The sequence below is a fragment of the Lithobates pipiens genome, unplaced genomic scaffold (genome assembly GCF_037356315.1).
Source record: "Lithobates pipiens isolate NorthernLeopardFrog02 unplaced genomic scaffold, aLitPip1_a1.2 Scaffold_13, whole genome shotgun sequence".
Taxonomy (NCBI): domain Eukaryota; kingdom Metazoa; phylum Chordata; class Amphibia; order Anura; family Ranidae; genus Lithobates; species Lithobates pipiens.
In genome coordinates this window covers 74,749,182-74,770,960 of record NW_027507718.1, presented here as the reverse complement: position 1 = coordinate 74,770,960, position 21,779 = coordinate 74,749,182, and the positions used below count along the sequence as shown (strand labels likewise).

Sequence of the window (21,779 nt, the reverse complement as noted above, 5' to 3'; positions counted from 1 at the left end):
CAGTGGTGGGACAACATGTCTCTCATCGGGACGGAAGGTCCCCCGGAGCCACGCATAAGGAGACGGAGCGGGTGTACGACCAGAGTGTAGTGTGGGGAGCATACCAGTGAGGCATAGCGATCTTTGTCAATCTGATTGAAATAGTAGAAATGGGACAGTTGAGCGGCCAGATAATAATAGTGCAGGTCTGGTAGGGCGGTGCCGCCCAGGTGGGTAGGACATTTCAGAACACTCCATGAGAGCTTGTGTCGAGACGAACCCCAAACAAACGTGTTTAAGATGGCCTCCAAGGATCTGAAGGTTCTGAGAGGGATGCGCAGGGGAGCATGCCAAAACACATAGAGCAGCTTGGGGAGGAGAATCATTTTGACCAAGTTTACACGGCCCATCACCCCAAGGGGGAGACGGGACCAAATCTGGGTTTTTTGCTTGAGCAGGGTGAATAAGGGTTCCACATTTAAAAGGGTGTAGTCAGTCAGCAATCGTGAACATTGCACTCCCAAATATTTCACCTGACTTGCCCTGACCAAGGGCATTGCCGCCTGATCAGCGGACGGGGCACCCAAGTCTAAAGGGAGGATCTGGGACTTGGACCAGTTAATACGTAATCCAGAGTATTCCCCGAACTGCTCTATCAATCGCAGGGCTGCTTGCAAAGAGGGACCCGAGTCTTCGAGGTATAATAACATATCGTCAGCGTATAAACTGAGGGTTTCTGTCAAAAGGCCCGAACGCAGGCCCTTAATTTGCGGGTGAGCACGAATGGCAATGGCCAGCGGCTCAACCGCGAGGGCATACAGGAGGGGGGACAACGGGCAACCCTGGCGAGTACCCCTAGACAGAGGGAAAGGATCCGAGATCCTGCCATTAACCTGGATCCGGGCAGTGGGAGCGCTATATAAAAGCTGAATCCACTTAATAAAATTAGGGCCAAAGCCAAAGTTAGTCAGGCATTCCCATAGGTAACTCCATTCAACGGAGTCAAACGCCTTCGCGGCATCCAGACTCACGACTACCCGGGAGCCGATGTTATCGTGGGTGGCCTGCAGATTCATAAAGAGTCTGCGGAGATTGAAGGCAGTATTTTTATTAGGCATGAACCCCGTTTGATCTGGATGTATAAGGCTGAGGACAACTTTATTGAGTCGCAGGGCCAGAATTTTAGCCAGGATTTTTACATCCAGCTGTAGGAGGGAAATCGGGCGGTACGACTCTGGGTAGTAGGGGTCCTTACCGGGCTTGGGTATGAGGACTACAAGGGCCTCTCCCATGGAGGCGGGAAGGGACATTGTGTCAAACATATGGGTGTATAACGTGTGCAGTTCTGGGATTAGCGTGTCTTGAAAATGAGAATAAAATTCCAGGGGCAGCCCGTCCGAGCCAGGCGCCTTGGAGGATGGGAGGGAGGCAAGTGCCTCGGCAATACAGTCAGGGGAGATGGGGGCTTCCAGGAGGGTTCTCTGCTCTGGGCTGATAGAGGGGAAATCTATGGAGTGAAGGAATTGGGTGAGGTCAGCGTGTGTGTGTCTGGTTGTGGAGGTATATAGATTGGAGTAGAACATTCTGAACTCACGTAGAATCAGGTCAGGGTCGGAGATCAAGTCGTCGGCGGCGCCACGGAGCTGAACCACCACCGGAGGGCTATGGTCAAGCCGGGCCATATAAGCTAGCAGTTTGCCCGCCCGCTCGCCGTGTTCACCCTGTATGCACTTTTATATTATAAATAGTTTTTTCTGCCTGGAATTTAGAGATTGTCCATAGCAAACAAAAACTGTCCCTTTATGTCAAAAGTCATTTTAGACCAACTAGAAAACAGTGATAATAAATTAGAATCACTTGCACAATTGAGCGATAGCGATTTGTGGGGAAATCCGTCATCAAACACTAAATCTAATGACAGCGACAATTCTGCAAATGAGCAAATTTCTGTTTTTGGATTTGATTACATTATTGAATAACTTTTATTATTTATATTATACATTTTATCATACCCGGGATGTCTACTAGACTCTTGTTTGAACAGATTTAACAGAGTTATTCCTAAGAATTGCAGGCCTACAATATAAAACGCCAAATTTCCATGCAAAATAATTGTACCAGTTTCAGCACCTAAAATCAGAACTAATCATACCACTAGGGAGGTTAAAGGTGCCCAAAAATTTAGCCAAAGGAGAGTCTGCTTCAGATTTAAGCAAGCCTGCAATGCATTGCTTGCATAGGGCTTTGTTAGAGCCAGAAGATAATCTATTCCCACAATAAGGGCACTTTTTGCGGCCTGCCTTGTCTTCCTTTGGGAGCCCTTTAGTCTGAAAATAAGAAAACATCTTAGCATCCAACTCTATGTCCCTCCTTAGCATCACCACCACTGCATACATCCTTAACTGTGAGGTAACCACCACCGCGGGGCACTACAGACTCCCTAGACCAGCAGAGTAATAACATGCCCAGCAGCCTACCTGGGATTGGCTGGTGCCTGCCTCCGCCTGAGTGTCCTGGGGAATAGCCTCCATGGTCCCCCTCTGCAGCTCCGGATCCCGCCGCTAATCCTGTGTAGCTGGATGCTGGTCAGGACTGTGTAGGCACAGCTCTGGCTCTCCCTCTCCTCCCTGTGCCCTAGAGACCTGGAAGTCTCAGCATACAGCGATGATGCGGTTCCGCTGGAAATGACGCTCGGCGTCTCTGGCCCCACCGCAACAAGGAGCTGAGATGTAAGGGTCCACTCACCACTCCTGGGGGGAACCGGCGCCATCCTGCCCCTGGCCACCTCGGCACTGGAAGGAGGAGGGTAACGAGTCTGCTCCGGTCAGCTGGACGGTATCCAAGCCCTGGATAAAAGAAGGCAAGGACCCCACTGTAGCCTCAGATAGGACCCAGTGCCTTACGGCTACAGACTCTTCAGGCAGCCCCTGAGAGATGAGTCCCTCCAAGTTCCTGGCAACATGTTCCTCTGACGGAGGAAACACAAATGACTGACCAGGGACCTCCTTTTGAACTGTGGCAATGTGTTTCCTGGGTCGATGGGAGGGACTCCATCTCTCAAGGGCTGTCCTGGAAGAGCACTTGGGAAAGGATGTTAACCTTCGAGAACATGCAACATGTTCTCACTGCTGCAGCCACGATCCACTGCTTATTGTTCCCTGTAGCACCAAGTCCCAAAATCCTTTGCGGCTGTCTGCTTGTAGTTTTCAAGAAACTACTACGGTGCTGTGGTAGTTCACCGATTCTATCTGTCAGAGTGTATTATCTTGCTGACAGGTCTGCAGGAGCTGTGCATAGCATCAGCATTTTGCTGATCACTGGTACAATGCTTTACAGGCCCCTGCAACAAAAAAATAAATGCAATTTTACCGGCAAAATAATTTGCATTCATTTCTAAAAAGTGAACTTATCCTTTAAGTGTATATAGCATACCCCAGCTTGACCGCTTTATCCAAACTTCAATGGCTGAAGACTGGTGGCTCAGGCTGCAAGGTTCCATCCCCGCTATATATCACATTCAAAAAGCCAGCTACTCCACGAACACCCTTCAGTCTGAATAATATATATATATATATTTTTTTATTTTTTTTAAGTGAAAAGCATTAATATACGAATTAGTCAAATATTTTTTGAGAGACTAAATATCCATCTATTTATGTGTCAATTTTGGGGTAAGAGTAACTCATTTTGGATTCACTCTATGGTTTGTAATTAGTTTCACCTCTGTAATTCTAGAGCAGTTTTAAGTAGATACTTAAATTATGATACTGCTGTGCTATGGAGGAAGCCTGTGGTGGACAAAATACGTTTGAATTCTAGACACTATACTGGCCAAAATGTAGCCAATACAGATTTTGCATACAACACTCAGTAGGGTTCACCACAAATAGCTTGAAACCCCATTCAAAGCAATAGGAGGCTGACAGCACCCCTGTAGCTATTCAAGACAGTCTGCATCCAGGGCCAATCATCCACACATTATCACTGCATGACCAATTACATGGGAACAGTCACAACTACCTGTGGGCACCATCAGCCTCCCACTGCTTTGAACTGGGCTTCCTGCCTCCAGCAATTTGCAGGAAACCTTGCTAAGTCTCGTGCAGATAATCGCAGTCAGCCCCATTCACAAGTGTGAATGGCGCCATGCCCATTACCTCTTATCTTTTAGTCACTTAGGCTTTAGTTAATACAAGTAGTGTAAGGCCTCATTGTACACTACAGCTGCTAAACTGAAGTTTAGGAGCAGTTGGGCTTTTTTTTTTTTCCCCCCCAGCAGACCCCAAAATCTCCTCAGTTATAAACACTGTCATTTATAGAAGCGTGGAGGGTTACAGGCATTTTTATTTTTTTTAAAGCAGAAAAATCATGTTTAGGACTGTAGTTTACTGGCCTTTCAAACGCCAAATGCTTGTAACCACAGTAAATGTTTTAAAAAGGGGAAAACATTTCATATCATTTAACATAAAAATGTTCCCAATACCCCCACAAATTTCACATTTTGTTGCCTGCATCAATGGATGGGGGTTCAGTAGCGACAAACTCTGGTACTCTCACTCAATTTTTTTTTTTACATCTTATTTCTTCACATGTGATCCATAGTGAAAACAAAAAATAAGACTGCTATCCTCTCACATAATGGCTGAAATGGTTAATTTACTTGTTTTTCATGCATTTAGGAGGGTCTCTTGAAGGGAAAAAAACAAAACAAAAACCAAACTACTGCTAAACTCAGTATGTAAAAGTTGTAAAAGGCGGTTTCACCGTTCAGAAAAGGTTTCAACCGCCCTATGAACATGAGCCCTAAGGCTGCTTTCACACGGAGGCACAATAGCGCCTGCAAAGAACCTCCGCACTCCAGTGTAAACGCCCAAGTGCTTTCACACTGGAGCTGTGTGCTGGCAGGACGCCCAAAAAAAGCCCTGCAAGCACCAGCTTTAGGAGCAGTGTATATACTGCTCCTACAGTGCACTTGCCCATTGAAATCAATGGGCAGCGTTGAAGTGCCAGCAAAGCACCACTTAACCCTATTTCATCCGTTAGCAGCAGTTTAAAAGTGCCCCGCCCATGGCCAAAATGGGCCACAAAAACTACGCTAAAGCATCCCTTAAAATAGTTGGTGCTTTACCGCCAATGCCCCAGTGTGAAAGTAGTAAACTTTTACAAATATTTGGACACAGCTGATCACATAGAGGTAAAGGGCCAATTTACAGCAGGCCTTTACCATATGGTCAGCTGTGTCAAGTCACAGCTAATCACATGTAAAAAAAAAAAAAGCCAGTTATCAGCAATTGCTTTCCTCACTGAGGGAAGGAAAAACAATAAAACAGCACACATTTACACTGATCATCAGTGCCCTCTCACCAAAGAAGAAAATTTACTTATAACATTTTGAAAAAGGAAAGGTTTTAACCCCACCAATGGAGATTGGGCCAGATTGCCTGTAAAAATATATAACATTTAAAAATAAAAAACAGATTTTCTTTTCAGGGCTAGAGAGATTAGTGTTAAAATGTTGGTGGCTAAAGATGCAGGGATTTTAGTTTTTGCATGGACTTTCACTTTAAAGGTTTTGAGGCTGACATTTGGCAGCCCTCAGCCTTGAACCTTTAGCTCCCTCCACATATATTTTGTATGGGATTAAGGTCTAGAGACTGGCTAGGCCACTCCAGGACCATAACCTTCTTGGAGCCACTCCTTTGTTGCCTTGGCTGTGTTTTGGGCCAGTCATGCTGGAATACCCATCCACGACCCATTTTCAATGCCATGGGAAGGAGATCCTTACCCAAAATTTGATGGTATTCTTTTATGCAGTGAAGTTGCCTTGTCCCCTTTGTAGAAAAAACACCCCCAAAGCATGTTTCCACCACCATTTTTTGACAATGGGGATGGTGTTCTTGGGGTCATAGGAAGCATTCCTCCTCCTAACACAGCGAGTTGAGTGGATACCAAAAGGCTTGATTTTGGTCACATCTGACCACACTTTCACTCAGTTCCGCTCTGAATCATTCAGATGGGCCTGTACATGTCCTTTCTTGAGCAGGGGGACCTTGAGTATTTCAGTCCTTTGCAATGTAGTGTGTGTTACCAATTGTTTTCTTGGTGATTATGGTCCCAGCTGCCTTAAGATCAGTCAAGATTCTTCCGTGTAGTTCTGGGCCGATTCCTCACGATCATCGAAACCGACAGTTATTTTGGGTTTCTTTTATTTGTGAATAATCGCACCAATTGTTGTCAACCACTCACCAAGCTGCTTGGCTATGATCTTTTAGCCCATTCCAGCTTTATTTAGGTCTACAATCTTGTCCCTGACCTCCTTAGAAAGCTCTTTAGTCTTGGCCATGGTGGAGAGATTGGAATCCGATTGCTTCTGTGGACAGGTGTCTTTTATACAGGTAACAAGCCGAGATTAGAAGCACTGTTTGAGAGTGCTCCTAATCTCAGCTCGTTACCTGTATAAAAGACACCTGGGAGCTACAATTCTCACCAATAGGTGATGAAATACTTAATTCACTCATTAAAACGTTAATCAGTTTATACATTTTTGAAATGTGTTTTCTGGATATTTGTTGCGATTCTGTCTCATTGTTAAAATAAAACCTACCATTAAAAAAATTAGACTGATCATTTTTCTGTCATTGGGCAAATGTACAAAATCAGCAGGGTCAAATACTTACTTTCCCTCCCTCCTCCCGTGGGCATCCAAAATGATTGGCTGTAACCTGCTGAAAAGCTTCTGCCAAATAGTACAAGTCAGCAGGGAACATACACGACTAAATCAAAAAGAAGAGGTTAAACGCTAGCTGAGGGTTGCGTCAAAGCTACTCAATTTTCTGAAAACCTTGCAAATGTTTAGGCAAGTCTTATAGCACCAAAAAGCAGTTTTGGAAAAAAAAAAAAAAAAAAAAAAAAAAAAAAAAAAGACTGCTGCGTTTCCAAAATGTGCGTGCGTGATAACATGCACACTGCAACCAAAATATCCACATTTAGGGCTTAGCCATTTGCTGCACATTCCACACAATTACCTAAATGTACATATTGTACAATTTAACAAGACTGAAACCGGCCATACATGGATTGAAACTTGACTGAATTTCATTAAACCAACTTCTGTTAAAGGGGTCCTGTTGGAAAAACATCATTCGATCAACACATGCTGCCAATAGTTGCAGCGCTGATAAGTGCATTCTGACAGTGGGGGAGTCAGTCAGAAATAAAAAAAAAACAAACACACAGCAGGGGAAGAGCCACCTCAGATATGTGGCTGCTGGCTGAACGAAAAACGGTGTATGACCATTTAAAAAAATAAAAAATAAAAAAGGGGGGAGTGCGGCAAACTTATTAAAATCCCCAGGATTCCAGATGATCTTAAATACCCCAAATTATACACAATACTTAATACCATCAAGTTATATAAACCAAATTTAATCTGTGCATACCAAACCCCCCCCCCCCCCAAAAAAAACACCCAGATCAAGACAATAGCATACGCAGAGATTTTGTAGACACCAAAGCCTTTAAAAAGAAAAATTTGCACAAGTCAATCATTTACAACAAGTTTATTTTAAACCATGAGGCTTTATTTCTGGCTGGATTCAGATTTAGATGTGGAGGCTCTCAGTGATGAAAGTCTACGCCTCTTGGCAATCTGTTCCTGGCGCTTCTCCTTTGCTTCCTAAAAGGTAGGAGAAAAAATAAAATAAAAATTAAAAATCAATTGCCATTCAGTACTCAGCTGAAGCCTGCTAGAACAAGCTAAACATGGGACTTGACCAAGATTATTATACAGGATTTACATAGCGCCAACAGTTTATGTAGCAAAGCATAATAGAAAACCAAGTTGATTTATGACTCATGGAAAACAATGCACACTTTACAAAGACTCTGGAGACTTGGTTTCATGGAAACAGTGGAATTATTGAACATACCTTTGTTCTCTTAGCAAGGAGCTTGGCATACTCTGATGCTTCCTCCTTATTCTTCTGAGTGCGCTGCTTCTTCAGGGCAATACGTCTGCGCTTGTGTTGAAGAACTCTAGGTGTTACAAGACGCTGGATCTTGGGGGCCTTAGTCCTGGCCTTCTTCCCTAGGAACAATGAAATTTATAATTAATGGCTGCAATCTGCATTCTTTGAGTCGGATGGCAAATAGAGCACAGAGAGATCTGTCATACATTGATGCCATATTTGGAGCATATATGGAGCTGTTGCCAACAATGCCCACAAACTCAGTTTTATCTTCCCTGGTAGAAGAAAAGAGATCACGCTCAGTCACTTTTTTTTTTTTTTTTAAAGGAACCCCTTTGCAGTGTAGAGTTTAGGTTAAAAAAAAAATAAAACACCCCTTATAGATAATTTTCTTTATGCCAATAACCATCTACTTCAGAGTCCCCAGGGGACTCAATCTCCATAGGTATAAAAACTCAAATCTCTAAAGGAGCAGCATCAGAGTAAAAAAGTGATCATTCAGCCTTAAATGAAAAAGGACACCTGTTCAAGGATCCAGCACCATCCTCACCCAGGTCCCTGGCACAATTTAACTAAGGGAAGCAGCTACCTGTAGCTTGGTGAGGGGACCCTTCTGGAACGGAGGACGACTTGCACTCCAATTCCCTAGGCGGTCAAAGTGGGTACCCGCTTCCTCCCAAAAACCTCCAAAAAGTGGAAGAGAAAGTGGGAAGGTGTAAAAAACTTTTTAGGGCGAAGATCTGCTTTTAGGAAAGCTGCCAGGACAGGGACTTTTAATGAAGTCTCACTAGTCTTTTTTAAAATGTTTACGTAATCCTTTAGGGCAGCGCTTTACAAAACCCAGGTCGCAAGGGCAAATTGAAATTGCGTCCTGTCGCTTGGGCTACACTGCAGCAGCTGGGACATGCCGCCCATCAGAGGAGGAGGGGGGGGGGGGGGGAAAGAAAAAAAAAAAAAAAAAAAAAAAAAAAAAAAAAAAACACACCCTTAACTTGTTTGCAAAACCTTATAACAAAATCTACATTTTTTTTTTAATATTCTGTCTTGCTTGGCATTAGGCGTGAACAATTCTCGTTGCCTCGGACATTCAGTTCTGGGCAGACGATTTAACAAAAAAAAAAAAAAAATAAATAAAACTAGCTCCTAGATTCTATGCAAATTGTCAAGCTCTGCTTTAGGGAACCACGTGTACAAGCCATCCTTTCAGCAGCGAGGTCAGATAGTTCCCTTTCCCGACAATGCTGTTAGAAAGACATGATTTGAGAGAAAGTACTGGTCCCTGTCAGTATATTTATAATATAATTATAATAACCCAGGGCTCGACAAAACCTGGGCGCCAGGTCGCATTTGCGACTAGAATTAAACGTGCACCATGGCATGGAAACCAGCCTCTATAAATGAACAGCTGGCACTCATCTACTCACCCCAATACAGGGTGGGGCTCAGTGGCCAATGATACCAAAAGCAAGTATAGAAAAAGATGCCACATATAGTCACAAAAAAATTTATTTATATATATATATATATATATATATATATATATATATATATATATATATATATATATATATATATATATATATATATATATATATTTTTTTTTTTTTTTTACACACACGATAAAATATCCAGTTATATGAACGCATGAAAGAATCTCCACTGTGCACCATCTGATGACAATGTCAGTGAACAAACAAGATACAAGAACGTCTGCACTACACATGCATAATATGGATCATTAGAAGCACTGAAATCACTAGGTAGTGTAATGACAAGCACTGTGGGGCCAGGCAGAGAGGCAGGTGACTACACTTAAAATCCAGCAAAATAAAGAAAAAGAAAAAAGAAAATCAAAATGGTCAAGATAAGCAGTCTAGAATGCTAGGGACAAATGGCAGGAAGAAAATAAAGGCTGGATACAATCTGGTAAAGTTCCACCTCACAAAAATACTGATCAGAATGGATCCGGAGAACAGGAAATAAACAGGCATCGTATTAGACAAAAAGTCAACCCATTTTTCAGCAGGGAGCTCAATTGGCAATACAAGTACCAATGTGAGCCATCTTATCCAGGTATGAGGGTAGATGCTCTGCAGACAGACGCAACTGATCTGTCATTTCCTATTCTGCTATCCATTAGGCTGAAAAGATCAAACTGTGTCCAGGCAGCTAAGCGAGAGATCACTATTATCCTGCCATTACCTGTGGGATTTATTGCAGCATACACCACATCAAACTTAGAGTCCCGTTCCCCAGGGTGTATAGGGAGTGACTTTGTAACTGCACGCAGCTTAAATAGGCATGTGGCTAGCCGTTGGATACAATAGCCTTAATGGCCATGTCCCGCACTCTCGTGCCAAAGATAGTCTGTGCCGTGAATCCCAGACAGTGATGCAGCAGTGCATGGAGCGTCAGACGTTCAGGAGGGTGTGAAAACGCATTTCACATGGGAAACCCCTGCTTCTTCAGGACTCAACCTTGGCCCTCCAGCTGTGGTGCAACTACAAGTCCCATGAGACATGGAAAGACCCTGACAATCACAGGCATGACGGGATTTTTAGTGTCACCACAGCTTGAATGCCAAGGTTGCTAACCTTGCTTTAGAGTCCTGGGCCACAAGCGGCAGCCCACCCACGTACATGCACGAGTGTGATGTTATCGCAACTGTGGCCAGTCACACAGCTGAAGTCTGCGGACCCAGAAGGAAGACAGGGTGAAGATGGAAGTGCCTGCAGCAGTGACAGCTCAGCGCTGGAAGGAATGCAATGCATACTAGCACATTACCTTTCAGGTTAAAAAATAAAATAAAAAAAATCTATACACACAAACACACAGGTCCATAAATATTGGGACATTGACAATTCTGATTTTTGGCTCTATACACCACCACAATGGATTTAAAATAAAACTAACAAGGTGTTCTTTAACTGCAGACATTCAGCTTTAATTTGAGGGTATTTACAAATCAGGTGAACGGTGTAGGAATTAGAACAGTTTGTAGATGTGTCTCCCACTTTAAGGGACCAAAAGTAATGGGACAATTGGCTGCTCAGCTGTTCCATGGCCAAGTGTGTTATTCCCTCATTATCCCATTTACAAGGAGCAGATAAAAGGTCCAGAGTTAATTTCAAGTGTGCCATTTGCATTTGGAATCTGTTGCTGTCAACTCTCAATATGAGATCCAAAGAGCTGTCACTATCAGTGAAGCAAGCCACCATGAGGCTGAAAAAAAACAAAGCCATCAGAGAGATAGCAAAATCATCAGGCGTGGCCAACTGTTTGGAACATCCTTAAAATGAAAAAATGCACCGGTGAGCTTAGCAACACTAAAAGACCCGGAAAACCAAGGAAAACTGGTGGATGACCAAAGAATTCTTTCCCTGGTGAAGAAAACTCTTCACAACAGTTGACCAGATTAAGAACACTCTCCAAGGAGGTAGGTGTATGTGTGTCAAAGTCAACAAATCGAGAGAAGACTTCACCAGAGTGAATACCAAGGGTTCACCACAAGATGTTAACCATTGGTGAGCCTCAAAAACAGGAAGGCCAGATTAGTTTGCCAGACAATGTCCAAAAAAGCCTTCACAGTTCTGGAACATCATCCTATGGACAGATGAGACCAAGATCAACTTGTACCAGAGTGATGAGAAGAGTACGGAGAAGGAAAGGAACTGCTCAGGATCCAAAGCATACCAACCTAATCAGCGAAGCATGGTGGTGGTAGTGTCATGACATGGGCATGTATGGCTGCGAATGGAACTGTTTTCTTGTATTTATTGATGTGACTGCTGACAAAAGCAGCAGGATGAATTCTGAAGTGTTTTGGGCAATATCTGCCCATATTCAGCAAAATGCTCGTTGGATGGTGCTTCACAGTGCAGATGGACAATGACCTGAAGCATACTGCGAAAGCAACCAAAGAGATTAAGGGAAAGTGGAATGTTATACAATGGCCAAGTCAATCACCTGACCTGAATCCGATTGAGCATGCATTTCACTTGCTGAAGACAAAACTGAAGGGAAAATGCCCCAAGAACAAGCAGGAGCTGAAGACAGTTGTGGTAGAGGCCTGGCAGTGCATCACCAGGGATGAAACCCAGCATCTGGGGATGTCTATGCATTCCAGACTTCAGGCTGTAATTGACTGCAAAGGATCTGCAACCAAGTATTAAAAAGTGAACATTTGATAGATGATTGTTAATCTGTCCCATTACTTTTGGTCCCTTAAAAAGTGGGAGGCGCATATACAAACTGTTGTAATTTCTACACCGTTCACCCGATTTGTTCGTTTCATTTCAAATCCATTGCGGTGGTGTAGAGCCAAGATTAGAATTGTGTTGATGTCCCATGATTTTTTTTTTATGACAGAAAGTGAACATGTTGTCCCTGAAGTTGTGCTGCAATCAGAAAATAAATAGTGATGGCTAGACAATCCGAGCAACTACAAAACTGCAATTCCCAATCTACAGTTGTCAGCATCTACCAAAAGGTGGCAAAAAGGGGGGCATTGAGAGCAGCGTGACTTGCACACGTGTGCCCAGCTGCAAAGCCGCAAGCTTTTACAGCTGGGTACCCACAGTAGCAACGACGGTGCCGTGGTGGGGGAGAGGTGCGAGGCTTCAGTCAAGCAGCCACATCACTGGACCGTGGGACAAGCAAGTGCGTATTAAAAAAAGTCAGCAGCTACTGATTTTTAACAAACAAAAGCAGTGGAACTCTGCTTTAAAACCACATGTGCAGTGATATTGCAAAAAAAAAAAACAATGCAACCTACACATCTTTATAGGCTATGCTTTAAAAGCCTTTAAAGCTCAACTGTTTAGAGTTACCTGTAAGCTCTGATGCTGGATTTCCCTCACAGCGATACCTCACGTGTGATGCGATCATGATTTACATACACATGTGCACCCTGGGTACTAGTTTGCATTTGCAGGGCAGCAGGAGTTTTTTTTTTTCAATATATTATTTTCTAATTAACCGTATTGCTATCACAAGAGGTTAACAACCCCCTAGGTCAGTGATGGCGAACCTTGGCACCCCAGATGTTATGGAACTACATTTCCCATGATGCTTAACTGTACTGCAGAATGCATGAGCATCATGGGATATGTAGTTCCAAAACATCTGGGGTGCCAAGGTTCGCCATCACTGCCCTAGGTGATAGACTCCAATGTCTCCCCTGCCCTCCAATGCATGTAACCAAGAACTGCTTTTCCAGCTAGGGAAAGACTGCTCTGAAACCAACACGATAAAAAAAAAAAAAAAAAAAAAAAAGAAGAAGATTGCTTCCGGTTTCATTCCAGCCAGGGAAGATCAGAGCATGGCTGTTCTGTTCTTCGGTCTCCTCTCACCCACCATATTGAAGCTCAGAAGCCACACGGGGAAACTGCACTGCAAGGTGATCCCTTTCACTTTGCAGCCAGGGGCTGGCTGAACAAAACAGGCACTGTCTGCAGCCATCAGCCTGTGCTTATCCCTTTCACTCCAAGAGCTGAAAAAGGCAGACTATAAAAGCATCCCCTCAACAGAATATTTATCTAACAGACCTCAGATTTGCAGGCAAGTCCCAACATTGCAGTTCTCGTTGGGCAAACAAGCAAAGTAGTATAGTAATGTGCATATGAAGCTTTTTACTGGAGTATGCCAGAAAGTCCATCTTCTGGCAGGCTTGCACAAGGGGGCAGTATAGATTAGATATACTGTATTTATCGGCGTATAACACGTACCCCAATTCAAGAGGGACATTTCAGGGGAATTAAAAATATATATATATATTTTTTTTTAAATAAACCACTTTGAAGCAAAATAATGGTCAGTGAGAATCAATGCAGTCTGATTAGGGCCCATCTGCAACCTGTTCTGTGCCAATCACCCCCATTAATGCAGCTCACCATCTCTCTCATGAAATGACAGAGCCGTGATCTGTTTCCTCGGCTCAGTCGGCAGTTACATACAGTCCCGTCTCCGCCACTGAACCAGCTCCTGTGATAGACAGAGCACTGGTCCAATGCCGAAGGCAGGACTGTGTGACATGCGAGCCCAGTGGAGAGAAGATGACAGCTCAGTTTCTGGTGGCACTCGCCCCCCTTCGAGGTACTATGTTGGCATATAAAATGCACCTGAGATCCCCCCCCATTTTCAAAGAAGAAAAAAAAAAGTGCGCGTTATACACCCATACGGCACTTAATCTGACTAGAAAATATATACAATACTCCTAATACTGGATCATGATGCTGTGAGTTTTGGTTATATCCTGTTCATCTTTAAATGTTTGCATTTTTTGGTTACTAAAAGCAATCCTCATACATTTCTGAAAGCGGGAGTCCGCCGTTTTTTTTTTAACCACTTGCTTACTGGGCACTTAAACCCCCCTCAGTCCCAGACCAATTTTCAGCTTTCAGCGCTGATGCACTTTGAATGACAATTGCGCGGGCATACAACACTGTACCCAAATTAAATTTTTATCATTTTTTTCCCACAAATAGAGCTTTCTTTTGGTGGTATTTAGTTACAGCTCGGAGTTTTATTTTTTGCTAAACAAACAAAAAAAGATGCAAAAAAAAAAAAAAAAAAAATCATGTTTTAATAGTTTGTTATAAAATTTTGCAAACGGGTCATTTTTCTCCTTCATTGAAGTGCGCTGATAAGGCGGCACTGATAGGCTGCATTGGTGGGCACTGATGGGCTGCACTGGTGGGCACTGATAGGCATAGTTAAGGCGGCACTAATAGGCACAGATAAGGCGGCACTGATGGGCAAAGATGGGCACAGATAAGATGGCACGGATGGGCACTGATAGGTACCACAGATAGATGGGACTGATGGGCACTGATAGGTGGCACTGCTGGGCACTGATGGGCGGCACTGGGGTGCAGCACCTTTGAGGCAGATTGGGTGGCACTGTGGGCACAGACGGGGGGCACTTACTTTTACTTCTACTTCAGGATGGCACTGCGGGAGGCAGGTGGGCACTGGCAGGTGGCATGTGGTGCCTTGCATTGCTGGCCGTGATCGGGACTGATGTCCCGATCACGGCCGCCGGTGATCGGCTTTTTTTTTTCTCCTCGCGCTGTCAGCGCGAGGAGGAATAGCCGATTACCGGCTCCGTTCTATCACATGATCAGCTGTCATTGGCTGACAGCTGATCACATGATAAGGGGTCGGGATCGACCCCTTACACGGATCGGTGATCAGGCGAGTCTCACGGACTCGCCGATCACAGAGCGCGGCGCGCGCGCCCCTCAGGGGGTGCGCAGGCCGCTCGTAACCGGGACGACGTCAATAGACGTAGTCACGGAAATCTAGGTCCGCGCTAATGCCGTCATTCGGCAATAGCGCGGATCCCAAGTGGTTAAAGCCAGCAGCTACAAATACTGCAGCTGCTGACTTTAAAAATAATGACACTTACCCGCCCAGCTCGCCCGCGATGTCGGCACCCGAAGCCGATCTCGATCGTCTCACGGGTGCTGCCACCGCCATCTTGGGTATGGGAATCAGGAAGTGGAGCCTTTCGGCTTCATTTCCCGGTTCCCTACTGCGCATGCGCAATAAGGATGGTGCCCGCTGTGTCTGGGATCCCTGTGTTTCCCAGCGGGCAACCTTCGGAAAGGGGCGTACCTTCTGCAGAATCTACGCCGGAAGTGGGTGCAGATACCTGTACTGTACAGGTACCTGCACCCCCCTCCCCCCTGAAAGGTGCCAATTGTGGCGTCAGAGGGGGGGAGGGCGGGTTCCAATGAGCGGAAGGTCCACTTTAGGGTGGACCTCCGCTTTAATCCATGAAACTAAATTGGGGGGGGGGGGAAGGCAAAAGAAAAACCGCAAAAACAAAGCCTTAGCTAATGTTTGATGCATCCCAGAACGTTTGGACATAATCAAGTGCATTATATAGCAGCAACCAGTTATTTGAACTCTGCAAATTGAAACTAAAATATAAAAAGAGCAAAAACCCATCCACTCCAGCAAACACAAAATTACCAGATCACAGCAGTAAACCTTGCTTTATCAAAAATTTTATGAGCCTGGGAAGGAGGGGTATACCCTGTTTGCCCTAAAATAAGACCTAGCCTGATTGTCGGTGTTGGCGCAATATAAGCCATACCACCCAAATAAGCCCTACCCTGTTTCCTCAAAAATAAGCCCTACCCTGAAAAGAAGACCTACAAGGACTTTAACTAGGGCTTATTTGGGGGGTAGGGCTTTTATTGCAGCTATCACCGACAATCACACTAGGTCTTATTTGAGGGGAAACAGGGTATCAACTGCTCCATATCTGAAGATTGTGACGCTAAAGGGGAGGAGCCATTCCAGTTCATGGCGACTCCACCATCATCTGAACTCACTATTCAGTTGAATTCTCCAATGACAAGCCATAAGTGCTGCAGGTTGCATCTGTATGCCCCTCAACTAAACAAGTTCACCAGCACAGAGTTGCTCAAATACTACAGAGGCCATTAGCAATAACCTAGAGGACACCCACAGAAGGAACTTCTGAAATGGAAAGGAAAACAAATGGGATTGGGCAAGTATTAAAGGGGGCTGCACACTGAAGTTTTTTTTACCTTCACCCTTTCCAACCACATTAAGGATATTTGGTCTCAACTCCCCTACCACCCCTTGGTCTCAATGGAAACACCATTTGGCCAGCCGAGAAATTGTGTATATAATACCATTATTTAGCAGGCCATTAAAACGTACCTTCCTTAGCAAGAGGCTTTCTAACCACATATTGGCGCACATCATCTTCTTTGGACAGGTTGAAGAGCTTGCGGATTCTGCTTGCCCTTTTAGGACCCAAACGACGTGGAACAGTGTTGTCTGTGAGGCCAGGGATGTCCTTCTCACCTACAAGGTAAAAACCAGTATAATCAAATGTATCCTGTAAGTGTTAATTTTATCTTGTAATGCTTGACATACTGACAGGTTGGCAGGGAATGCCTGTGGATAAACATGTTACTCACCTTTCCTGACAATCACCAAGTTCAACACACTTAAGTTGGCATCTACAATACAACCACGCACAGACTTGCGTTTGCGCTCACCAGTCCTCCTGGGGCGGTAACAGGAGTGACCCTTACTCAATAGCAGACGAACACGGCCATGGGTGAGAACTCCCTGTTTCATAGGGAAACCTTGCTTATCGTTGCCTCCACTGATGCGCACAACATATCCCTATAACAAAAACCAAAGGGTTAGATTATCATTTTATGAATGTAAATCAGTTAGGCAAGGCAGTTTGTGTGACAAACGCATACCTAATAAGTTTAGTATTTAGATATCACACAAAATCTGCAAAGCTAAAAAAAAAAAAAAAAACCAAACATTCCTTACCTTCCATTCCTCACCCAAAGGATCAGCTGAAACTTCTGTGGCCATGCGTTTCTCATAAAAAGTACGCAGTTTGCGTTCATCGTCAACTTCAATCAGCTTCTGGCAGCCAGTAGCTGGGAAAGAGATATTAAGCTTAAAAAAAAAAAAAAGAAGATTTGGTAAGGCCAAGTGTATGAAAATGAAAATCACAGCTATGGTGTTTTCCTTGCACTAGGTTTACAAAAACTCACCCTGAGAAGTCACACAAATGTTAACACGTTCATTTAAACACCAGTCTTAATATCTATGAATCTACAGCTTTTGTTAAAAACAGTACTGGTGACCCTTTGGTGCAACACTGTGGCATAGTTATTAGCACCTCTGCCTTGCAGCACTGGGGTCTTCTTGGTGTGAATCCGGACTACCTGCTCTCCCTGTGCTGGCATGGCTTTCCTCCCACACTCCAAAGACACGCTGGTAGATTAGCCTCTTAAAGAGGAAGTAAACCCTGATGGGTTTACTTCCTCTTTTTTTCCCTGCAAAGGTAAAGCATAATGGACTACTATGCATCGCATAGTAGCTCATTATGTGTCACTTACCTGACACAGGAGCCAGCGAAGTCGCCGCTGATCCCTGTAGTCCGCCGCGTCCATCTTGCTGGTGGCGTCTCGCAGCTCCGACCAATGACAGCGGCACAACCGCGATGACGTCACTCCCGCGCATGCGCACGGGAGTCGCGCCTCGCAGCTCCGCCGCTGTCATACGGCGAAGCCGCGATGACGTCACTCCCCCGCATGCGCACGGGAGTCGACAAATTTGGCAAATCCATTCTTGGATTTGCCGCATTTAGTGCGCCGCTGTCTACGGCACATGCGCCGTAGACAGCGGTGCCCATTTTCGGGCAAATATCTCCTAAACCATATAGGTTTAGGAGATATTGCTTGGACCTACAGGTAAGCCTTAATCTAGGCTTACCTATAGGTCCAAGTTGTTTGGAAGGGTTTACTTCCTCTTTAAAGACCATCCACATACTGCAGCAGGGTGGCTCTATTGCGCGAAACGATGTACCTGTACATCGTTTCATCCAATTGATACTATGGGTGTGAGTGAGTCTGGCAGAATCCATGAACGCCAGCCACCCGTGATCGCTGCACAGAGGCAGAATGGGGATCTGCCAGGGTAAACAAGGTGGATCCCTGTTCCGATAGGAGACAACACTGAGATCTGTGTGTGGGGGCTCACTGAGACAACACAGAACACACCCAGGGAAGTTAACCCCTTCACTGCCAGTGTAATTTATACATTGGCCAGTACATTTTTTAGCACTGATCACTAATCTGCAATAATGCCACTGGTCCCCAAAAAGTGTCACTTGGGGTCAGATCTGTCCACCACAATATCACAGTCTCCATTTTGTAGACACAATAACATTTGCACAAACCAATATACACTAAGTTTTTTTTTTAACCAAAAACTATATAGAAAAATACACATCTGCCTAAACTGATGAATAAATGCGTTTGTTATTTTTGGATATGCCGTATGGCAGAAATGTTTTTTTCCCCCAAAAAAAGCTCTGTGTGTGTGTGAATTGATAACTTCCCCCAACAATAGTCAGTGTTGATGACTGAATACCTCCCAGCAGAGCTATTGGGTTCTGCTGGCGGGTGCAGAAGCTGCTCCAGCTGGGAAAACACTGACTATTGCTAGCAGCTGAAGCCGCTGGCAATAATTGCGCAAAAAAGAAATCCAGCAAGGCTGGTTGTATCAAAGTTGATTGATCAACTTGGTTACATTCAGCCTGCCCATACATGGTTAGAATCTCGGTCGGCCCCTGCTGAGCCAGCTGAAATTGAAACAGTCTATGGCCCAGCTATAACCACTGACAGGTAAAGCGAACATTGATTATTACATTACAGTGGCATCTAAATGCGAGTGGGATAGTTAGACATCAAGTGAACGTGATGTCCTTAAAAATCAATGTTGAAAGAAAAAAAAAAAAAAAAGGAGCATACAAGTGTAAGGATTTGAGTAACTGACAAGGGCCAAATTAGAATGGCTAGACCCGTGTCCACAGCCAAAAGGTGCAGAACTGAGCCACAGAGCAATGGAAGGACATCTAGTCGAATGAATCCCATTTTCTTTTACATCTTGTGGATGGCTGAGTGTGTGCACGTTGCTTACATAGGGAAGAGATGGCACCAGAATACAATATGGGAAGAAGGCAAGCCAGCAGAGTGATGCTTTGGACAACCTTGGGTCCCGTCATTCATGTGGATGCTACTTGACACATAGAACCTACCTAAACATTAATGCTGGCCAAGTGCATCCCTTCATGGAAACAGTATTCCCTGACAGCAATGGCTTCTTTCAGCAGGATAATGCCCCGACACATTCCAAACATGGTTCAAAAATGGTCTGAAGGATAGATAGTGTGGTGTTGACCTGGTCTCCACTTTTGCCATATCTTAACCCAATTGAGCATCTATGGGATGTCCAATCAATAGAGGCCCTACCTCAACTTACAGGACCAAAACAATCTGCTACTAATGCCTTGGAGTCAGATACCACAAGATCTAGTGGCATGCATGCCTTGACAGGCTAGAGCTGCCTTGTTATCAAAAGGAGAAACCTTCTCAACATCAGGTGGGCATTAATTTTATGGCTGGTCGGCATACGTACCTGTAGTAAACTCCTGCCATTAAAGCAGAACTTCACCCAACATTAAACTTCTGCTAGTTGCAGCCTACCCAGCCCCCCGCACCCACTTCCAATCAGAAGTTTGCACCCCCCTTCTGGTCTGGGAAGACTTACAGGACCATTCACAGGTTTCCATTACTTAAGAAGCCAGCACCCAATAGAAGAAATCAGCTCAGGTGAGGACCCTGGTCAGGCAAGTGTCCTTATAGTAAAAGGAAAAAATAAATAAAAAAAATCTGGGGGGTCTCCTCTAAGATCCTAGTTCAGATATTGTGGCATAAAGTGACAAGTGTTTTGTCTCTGGTGCCCAGCAGTGCTCCCATGTTGTCATCCAATGGAGGCTACGAGCAGTTAGCCAGGCTTGGTCCACTGTTGGTACCATCATTAGGCCCACCCTAAGGAATGCCATGCAACCATCAATAAAGTGCAGCAAAGGTTAAAGATGAAAATGTAGATTTTATTCAATACATGGCAACTGTTCACGATACCCAGTGCTTCAAACATTATCCAGTTAAGAGTTTACCTCTAAAGTAAACAAGGCAGGTTATTCCCAATAGGAAGCCTCTGATGTGTGACTCCAAGAGACAGAAAGGTAGGCAGGCTGTCCATAGGCAGTATACAGAGGGGAATGAATGGCACTCAGCAGTCTCCTGCACTAACACAGCCCAATATAGTGTATAGTGACACACACGCTACACGCTGGCAGGACGTGTACATAGCCCACACCGCCGCCATGTTTCCGTATAACTTCTGCCGGCTCTGGTCCCCACACAATCCGCTGCCATCCGACATCTGAACAGTCACCGAGTCGCCCCAACAGCCAAACACTGCCTTCCATACACTCAGCCGTGCAGTGCCCGCACTATATCACCCACGACAAAGCGGTACAAGCCAACATTTTAGTCCCTCGTTTCGAGGCTCACCTTCATGTCTGCACAGCCTATCTCAGGTCCCCCGCCGGAAAGAGGCCGAACTTCCGTGCAGCGAGCTCACATAGGGAAGGGGAGAGCGGTCTACGTGACGTCACCCGAGAACGGGGAGATCGGGCATACGCGCCCTCTACTGGATGGAGGCTCTCGTCTTTTATTTGTAGCTAACATTTTATTTTTATTTTTTGGCAACAGTTATTCTGGAAAGTATACATATTAAAAGAACCACACGTATTCAAGAGATCAAGGCACTCGCATCCCAAGTTAAAACATATTTTAGGGAGTTACTGGACAGGGGGATTTTACTGATGCCACAGGTATAGAAAAATATATTTGTTATTAAAGATGTATTTATGTATATCCAAATTTTAAAAATCATACCTCCCACCATTTTGAGATGGGAATGAGGGACGCCTACTGACAAACGTATGTAGGCATAAGACACCCCATGCCACAACCCCTTAAAGAGGAAGTAAAGGCAAAAAATAAATAAAATAAAAAACCACGCCCTGTAAGGCAAAGGCATAATGAGCTAGTATGCATAGCATACTAGCTCATTATGAATAACTTACCTGAGAATGAAGCCCCCAAAGCGGTCCTCCGTCTTCCTCTTCACCGCTGCCATGTATCCCGGAGCGACTTCCGGGTCTTGCTGCTCCGGCGCAGTGATTCGCCGGAGCAGCGATGACGCCACTCCCGCGCATTCGCACGGGAGCCGACACGAGCGGCATATCGCCGCGATCTACGGCCTGCCCAGTGCGCCTGCGCACCGCTGTCTACGGCGAATGCGCCGTAGACAGCGGTGCCTGTCTTCGGGTAAATATCTCCTAAACCGTATAGGTTTAGGAGATATTTCTTGGACCTACAGGTAAGCCTTAATCTAGGCTTACCTGTA

General features: G+C 44.8%; 1 protein-coding gene across 1 annotated transcript; it reads right to left on the bottom strand.

Annotated features, from left to right (window-relative positions):
* Positions 1 to 7,537: 7,537 nt before the first annotated feature.
* On the bottom strand, positions 7,538 to 20,884 carry RPS6 (ribosomal protein S6). Its single transcript, XM_077478410.1, has 6 exons — positions 20,879 to 20,884; positions 17,277 to 17,486; positions 16,907 to 17,117; positions 16,644 to 16,790; positions 7,908 to 8,065; positions 7,538 to 7,654 (listed from the first exon to the last, which is right to left on the bottom strand). Exons 1-6 carry the CDS (start codon positions 20,882 to 20,884, stop codon positions 7,559 to 7,561), a joined length of 828 nt encoding a protein of 275 aa, XP_077334536.1. The 3' UTR covers positions 7,538 to 7,558.
* Between the last annotated feature and the right edge of the window lie 895 nt (positions 20,885 to 21,779).